The sequence below is a fragment of the Gymnoscopelus microlampas genome, assembly GCF_963454915.1.
Source record: "Gymnoscopelus microlampas genome assembly, chromosome: 5".
In the NCBI taxonomy this organism is placed as follows: Eukaryota; Metazoa; Chordata; class Actinopteri; order Myctophiformes; family Myctophidae; genus Gymnoscopelus; species Gymnoscopelus microlampas.
This window is the reverse complement of record NC_139942.1, coordinates 33,534,308-33,542,284: the sequence shown is the minus strand read 5'-3', so window position 1 is coordinate 33,542,284 and position 7,977 is coordinate 33,534,308. Positions and strand designations below refer to the sequence as shown.

General features: G+C 41.1%; 1 protein-coding gene across 1 annotated transcript; it reads right to left on the bottom strand.

The window, feature by feature from the left end:
- Positions 1-217: 217 nt before the first annotated feature.
- On the bottom strand, positions 218-7,086 carry irf4a (interferon regulatory factor 4a). Its single transcript, XM_084057770.1, has 9 exons — positions 6,972-7,086; positions 6,142-6,437; positions 4,972-5,158; positions 3,947-4,032; positions 3,645-3,807; positions 2,679-2,765; positions 1,649-2,047; positions 819-931; positions 218-629 (listed from the first exon to the last, which is right to left on the bottom strand). Exons 2-9 carry the CDS (start codon positions 6,340-6,342, stop codon positions 480-482), a joined length of 1,386 nt encoding a protein of 461 aa, XP_083913896.1. The 5' UTR covers positions 6,343-6,437; positions 6,972-7,086; the 3' UTR covers positions 218-479.
- Between the last annotated feature and the right edge of the window lie 891 nt (positions 7,087-7,977).

The following is a 7,977-nucleotide window of genomic DNA, read 5'->3' as shown; positions in this document are numbered from 1 at the left end:
ACTACATTAGACAAGATATTCTTGTTTTGATTAAAACATCGGCTGTACAGTTCATACACATCCTAATATCTTTAATGAATCAAATGATTTATTATAAATAATCTATAATCAATCCCCCGTAAATAAAATATATAGAAACATTGAACAGTGAGCTCACAGAGAATCCTCTATTGACAGGAAATAACATTTTAGGTAAAAGGGGTAAAAGAAATCATATTCTTTATTTGGACAAAAATAAATTGCTTTATTTGGAAGTTAATATTTGCAGTACTGTACATGTGTATAAAAATGTCACTTTAAAAAAAACTTGTTGTAAGACAAGCAGAAGCCGTCAGACATTCATGTCGATACTATCACATGGTTGTATATCGTCTCTGTCGGGTGTCCAAAACTGTTACCTTTCAGGATTCAAATATAAAAATAGCAAAAGTAGCAGATCTACAAGCTTAAAACGCGTCTCTTCGCGTCGTGTTTGTGTGTCAGTCATGAACAGGCAGCAAGGGTCTATGGGTGGGATACTCCTCTGACGGACAGGAGTCTTGCTCTGGTGCATGATCATAGCCCCGCAGGTAGGCACCGCTGGTCTGCTGGTAGTAGTACACCAGCTTCCTGGCAAACATAGGGTCCACCTGGGATCCCAAAGTATAATCAGTATGTCTACATCTGCATACATTCACAACTTTATCATCTGAAGTTAGAAATAATACTTTTTAGTAATGCAACGATAAAGCATAGTTTAACAACGAGGGGACCCCAACTGTAAGGACCTCTGGGCGTCCCTGGACCGCCTGTGCTTAGAGTCTAAAGTTTAGACGTACCTGCACTGTGATCATCTTCCTCTGACGCTGTGGATCCGGGTACTCATCGCCAAAACACAGTGTCACCTGGTACCGAGGGACGTGACGCCCATGGTGGATGTAGTCCTGAAGCTCTGGAGAGAAATAATGTCAGAAATGTGACACCATGAAAGGAAGGACAACGCCAATCATGTTTTGAAGGTTCATCGACGGTTCCAGAAGAGTTTTTACCATAGAGAATAAATGATTACAGTCTGTAACATTTACTGGGAAATGTTATGGAAATTACAAGATCAAAACAGCACCAGAGGTGTCCTGGCTTGTGTCCTTGCTTGCTAGATTTCACTTTTGGGGACCACAAGAGGTGGGTGGGGACTCATTGGCCCCTTGCTGAGAATGTGACATGCTTCTGATCCACAGTCTCGAAGTGATCTCTCAGCAGTGAAAGGGACCTTCCCAGTAAAGGCTTGTGTACTGTCACCTGCTTGCAGGTCTATCCACAATTATTGCTAGCAACCGCTGAATGCAAGAAGACTGCGTGTATACAGACAGACAGACAGACAGACAGACAGACAGACAGACAGACAGACAGACACCGGCGTAGGTAGATAGATAGATAGATAGATAGATAGATAGATAGATAGATAGATAGATAGATAGATAGATAGATAGATAGATGTGACCCTACTCTAGATCTTCAAACGCTATTTGTCATCTGAATTGAGGCGAACATCTTGAGAAAATCTTGAGTGTCATCTGACTAATTTTAACACATTTTCATAGCAATGTGGTGGCTGTTTTTGCTATTTGTCACACAACAAAATTGTATGTGGGGCTGTATCGGTGCTCACCGGTGAGGAACTGCTGGGTGTCAAACAGTTTGCACGTCTGCCCTTTCTCCAGCTTGTTGGGTTTATCCATATGTGGTGCCAGAGGGCCTTCCCAGTACACCCGTCCCTGGCAAAGGCGCTTGGCGTACAACCCATCACGTGCCATCCATAGGAGCACACCCCTCTCCAGTATATTAGGAAGTTTCTCAGCACCCTGCCTCTGGGACTCAGGGTAAGGGAAGGGGAAGAGGATGATCTCTGCCCCACTGTAAAGCTTGTCCTCCGGGCTGGGGGAGGAAGAAGAGGAAGAGGAGGGAGAGGAACTGGAAGCGGAGGTGATCCGACAACCCTCTGGGCTGGTGGTGGTAACCTCCTTAACTAAAGACTCTCTGTAGAATAAAGAAACATGCAGGCTGCAATCTGGAAGGAAGAGAAGGGCTTTTATCAGAGCGTGAAAAGAAATGATTAGAAAAGGAATTCAAACAAAGCAGCGAGAAGACGTATTATTAACCACTATTAACCACCAGCATCCCTATTCTGGGGGGGAACGTTCGCCAAAAATAGCCAATTTTACAATACATCTCAGCATTGAGACACGTTGTGAGCTGGTACATCTTGCTGTTTTTTTTTGGGGGGGGGGGGATTGTGTAGTGTAGTGTAGATTGAAAAAAAGAGTGCACCTCAGTACAGTGCAACTCAGGTCTGTTTGACTAAGTATAGAGGGTGTAAGCGTTACTCCATTCAAGTATGCAAACGCGGACGCTTCAAGCTACGCGAGATCAATGCCATGCTTCATCGTGTTATGGAATGTGTCACCAGACAATCGTGGCACGTAACAACAGACTGAAGCTTTCTTCTTGGATCCGTGCTTTCTTCTGCTCTATCACACATATACATAGCAGGCTGTAGTTTCAAATGTAACTCTATGGTGCATAGGCCATGTTCACCAGGGATGTGCATTTGTGCAAGCTGGGTGTTGTCATTTGCGTACTTTTTCTAAGTACAATCTCAGGCTTTAATGTTCCTATTAAGTGGGTGTATGATTCTTTACCGGATAAGGCAGCACTTTGATCAACCATAGATGATGCTGACTGGGCTTCTGTGGAGTATGCATAGAAGGGCCCAGAGATCTGGAAACCTAATTGGAATGAAAGCGATTTTTGTTTTTTAATCAATACTATGAAATGCCTATATGTAAACAATAGGCATTTAAAAATCTGTTGCCTTGTGTAATTAAATGATTTCAATCTTCAGAAAAAAGCCCATGAACAACAGAACAACAGACTCAACATTCATATTTGACTATATCAGCGACTATTATAGTATATAATAGCCAACTAATTAGTTTACTATACTAGTAAACAAGCTTGCTTCAAGTTCAATCACAATATTAGGTGCTCAAATGAATGCATTTCATTAAGGAGTGCAGGAAAGGGTATAACTGCTATATATATATATATTATATATAAAGACACACACACACACACACACACACACACACACACACACACACACACACACACACACACACACACACACACACACACACACACACACACACACACACAATGTAAAGGCCTGCCATAACATATTCTGGGTGGTTTGTGTAACATTTGTAAAGCCTAATTTATACCTCAACTATGTTTTGTCACTTGCCACAAATAACTATTTTGGGCATGGAATTATAGGCAAAACATTTTTTAAAATATATTGTTACCCCCACCCCCCCTCAAAAAAAGCATAAATATATCTACGCGATGCATGTTGAGCCTATAGATCATCTATTGTCGCTATTTTGGGAAGTGGTTAACCACATGAACCCTATAGCGTCTCTATTCTGGAGGGAAGATTGTGACATTGTTGTGAGCATATAGATTGGCTATTTTCACCTAAGATATTTAGTGTAGAGGGGGAAAAGGAGGGGGTGTAATATAGACCCCCTGGGGGACTCCAGTCAACTAAGCATAATATATGTTTTTTTAGTAAGTAAATGGTAAAGTAATTATGGGGGCATTACCGTTTTCAACTTGAGGCCCTTGCCAGGGACGGCTGAGAAGTGAGGGGTAGTGGCATTGGCCGTACTGCAGTTCTGCATGTGGTGCATGGTGATGGGGAGTCACGGGCAATGGCTCCTGTTCTGGCTGTGTGTATCTCTCCTGAGACACCACATAGTTAGGTACCTGGGAGGGGGTCAAATGGAAAGTTGCACAAGGAGAATAGCTTTCATTCTTTAGTTTTTCTTCAATAAATGTAGTTTAACGTGTTACAGCTTGCTCGTTATGTTTATTGCAATATCAGCCACAAAATAAGTCTCCTCACCTGGTTGAGCAAAGTAGAATATGGAGAGAAATAGCTGAGAGCATTAACATGAGACGGTGTCTCATGTATATTGCTCATCTTAACTCCTGTAAATGTACAACACAGGCGCAAATGAGCTATGATGATGATGATGTCAGACTCAAGACCTGATTGGAAAAGTACAACTTTCAGTTCATTGCACGTGTTTACACTGTTGGCTACGATAATGATTGTGACGTGTGGTTAGGTCTGCCAAACAGATTCCTGAAATGATAGTTGAACTCAAACTCAGGACACATACTCCAATAATAGATGCACAGAACCTGAAACTTGAGCTCAAGTAGCCTACTCATTCTGACATGTTGAAAGTGTAAGTTGTGAAAGTTATGTGTAGACCTATGTGTTTGCTGCTATTTTCATTTGAGTGACAGGGTGATTAGCGATGTGCTGATGATGAAGGTTGACCTGAGCAAGAGCCATGCCGAATGATAAAACTATTTTATGGTGATTCCAGATGCAGAGGTGCAGAAGCATGATATACTGTATATTTTGTAAAGCTAACGTCTTTCTTGCCTGTGTTGCTTGCACTTTGCACTTGTAACCAAAGAGCTCTAAAAAAAACGTCTCTGGCCTTTTTGGTACATGCTTCAACTTCCTTCGTATTTCCTGCCGCTGTTAGCATCAAGTTAAGCGGTGACAGTGTGTGTGTGTGTGTGTGTGTGTGTGTGTGTGTGTGTGTGTGTGTGTGTGTGTGTGTGTGTGTGTGTGTGTGTGTGTGTGTGTGTGTGTGTGTGTGTGTGTGTGTGTGTGTGTGTGTGTGTGTGTGTGTGTGTGTGTGTGTGTGTGTGCGCAATGCACGTGTGCATAATAAATGTACAGTTGCTTAATAGTTTAGCCCATGATTAAAGTGATTGTGGCATGCAGCAGAGAGGACATCTCTGTGTCAATAGCATGTACTGTATCAGAATTATTCCATAAATTAAATACCCCACTAAAAAATAAATAAATACATAATAGTAATAATAATGATAATGAATTCCACATACCTCTTTTTTCCCCCTCAGGAATGATTTTGTACACTTTGTAGGGATCTGAGATGTCTAATTGGCTCCTGTTCACCAGTTCGTCAAAGTCATTGCTTTTATTGAGTGCACACCGTAGTCTGGTTTTCCATGTCGGGGGGTCTGGCTTGTCAACACCTTCCTTGAACTTCCCCTTGAAAAGTGCCCATGCCTGCAGCAATTATGACATTTACAATCACTGATTGTTTACACTCATCATATCAAAGTACCTCGAGTTTGATCAAGTTGATCATATTGTCAGTATTAAACCAATGTGTAGGCATATATCAATATCATGCATGATTTACCCATAGGTTTCAACTATTGCAGTAGGTTAAGCCGATACGTTCTATAGACAATTATCACACCTTTTGAGGTGGAGGTGAAAGAGGTAGCTAAGTTTAGCCTCTGTTATTCCTGCTCAGTATTGTTCCTTTAAGCAATGCTCAGAATTGATTCTACATGCAGTTTTAGGCCAGTGGTTCTCAAAGTGCAGTCCGGGGTCCCGGAGACCCAGGGGGGTCCTTGATGGGGTTCCAGCCAGGGGGTCCCGAGCGAAATTAATATATCATCAAAATAAGTTTAACCGCTTTAACCCTATTGTATATGTACTTTCGCTAGCCGATATACATGCTCAAGTGTCGCATTCTGATGCTTTGTGAGCTTGTAGATCTGGGATTAGACACAAATTGTCTACTATAGGGGGTCCTCCTTTGACACAAACTCTTTTTAAATGGGGTCTGCAGCCAAATAGCCTATACCAATTTGGGGGTCCTTGACATGAAAAGGTTTGAGAACCACTGGTTTAGGCATATAGAACAGTGGTTCTCCGAGTGGTGTCCGGGGACCTCAGGGGTCCTTGAGGGGGTACCAGCGGGTCCCCAGCCATAGCATCAAGATCGGGTTAACCCTATATACATTTCCAAATAAATCTTGAAATAGAAATAATTTGAGAAAAAGAAAAAGAAACATTTGGAATATTTTTTGAAACATTTGAATGACATAAATGTTGTATGGGGGTGGGGGTCTTTGACTCTGGCACAGAATCTTTTCAGATGGGGGTCCGTGGCCAAATACATGACTCATTTGGCATGGTTTTTAGGCTAAAAATAAGTTTTGCAGGGCCAGGTTGTTGTTGGAGGTGGGGGTTCTCACCTTGAAGAGTGCGGCATCCTCATCTCTGTTGTAGTCTTGCTTGCCCGCGTGTTTCCACGGGATCCTGAAAATGGTTTTCTGGTCATTTTCCCAAACCAATCCGGCGTACCTCCTGCTGTCAATCTGATCGATCAGCCACTGTCTAAGTTTCCCGTTGCCACCACTGACTGACAGGATGCTGCTGTCCTCCTCTAAGCTCATGACTGTTCATATGCTGCATGCAACAGACTGGCGACAGATGGTGGGATGCAGGCTCAACATGCAATGCAGGTGAATATAGGTGATGGTGCATCTTCCTAAAGAAAAGGAAAAAAGGGACTGATATTGTTAGTCCTAATGATTTAAATAAAAAAGGAGCAGTGGTGTAAAGTAACTAAGGATATTTACTCAAGTACTGTAGGCCTACTTAAGTACAATTTTGAGGTACTTTTTTTACTTTACTGGAGTATTTCCAATTTTCAATGCTTTTACTTCTACCCCACTCTCAGAGGCAAATACCTTTACTCCACTACAATTATTTAAAAACTTTAGTTACTAGTTACTTTGCAGATATAAATTATTATATTAAATAACATACATTAACCACTTCAGCCCTATTTTCAAACATTTTAGTACTTTTACTTTTGTACTTAAGTATATTTTGATGCCAATACTTTTGTACTTTTACTCATGTAACATTTTTAACACAGGCCTTTTACTGTACTGTAACAGAGAATTTTTATATTATGGTATTGTTACTTTTACTTAAGTAAAATATCTGAGTATAGACCACTGAAAAGGAGCATGTTAACACATGCCATTGAAATGTATTTGATAAATGTCATTCTTACCAGACAGTTACAGCATCAATGAATTGTCTCTATAACATCATGTTGTATATAAACTGACTACAGTCCCACTTGGTTTAGTTGTGTCTTGCTGTTGACAGTGTGAGGTCTTCTAATGAAATGTGTCTACAAAGTAACGCCTTAAATATTGTCACATTGATTTGTTACGATTCTAGGAGGAGCTCCAGCTTCAGTAGCCTATTCTAGAAGTTCAATCAGGGTTGCCATGTCTACTTATTATAAGCGTCTTTGGGCTTGTTTTCCTGTAAAGTTGCTTGTAAATATTGGTAGTTGAGGGTTGCGTTTTTTTTGTGGCTTGTTTCTAAAGTGTAGTTGCTTATTTGGGCTTGTTTCACTTTTTTTTTTAATTATTTTAACCAGTGGTTCTCAAATATTTTCACGTCATGGACCCCCAAATGAATATGTAGGCTATTTGTCCCTTAACCACCATCTGAAAATGTTTTGTGCCCAGGGAGCCCCCATACCAGATTTGTGTTTCAAAAAAGTGTTTTGGGGAAAATAGCAGATCTACAATTAAGCTCAGCTGGCCTAAGTGCCCTTGTTGCTTCTTTTGGGCTTGTTTTCATAGACCTCGTTGCTTGTTTCTCTCATAACATATGGCAACACTGCGTTCAACAGATGTACGGCATAACGCGCTGCATTTCTCTGAAGCTTATCGTCGCCTTTAGATCCTCTGCGGGGGAATCCCTGTCGTCTGACACCTAACCTCTGCTATGCATGACACTGGTGTGGAATGGAACAATTACATGTACACGGTCAAAAACCGTTATTCACATTTCTTCCTCCAATAACATTCTGCAAACCTATTTTCCCCATTACATGCAGTATTATGCACAGCTGAAATGCTGTACTTGAGGAGAGACTGGCTTAATCTTAAACGAGTATTTACTATAATAATAATAATAATAATACTGTAATACAGAATTATTATTGCATTCAAGCTATATTTTACCTTGGCAGCTTGACTGCCCTCCAGTGGCTGTTGAAG

Coding starts and splice junctions, on each gene's coding strand:
- irf4a (XM_084057770.1), bottom strand. CDS start 6,342: ATGAGCTTAGAGGAGGACAGCAGCATCCTGTCAGTCAGTGGTGGCAAC. Junction 2,766..3,644: donor AGGGCCTCAAGTTGAAAACG/GTAATGCCCCCA, acceptor CATTCCAATTAG/GTTTCCAGATCTCTGGGCCC. Junction 932..1,648: donor CACCCAGCAGTTCCTCACCG/GTGAGCACCGAT, acceptor ATTTCTCTCCAG/AGCTTCAGGACTACATCCAC.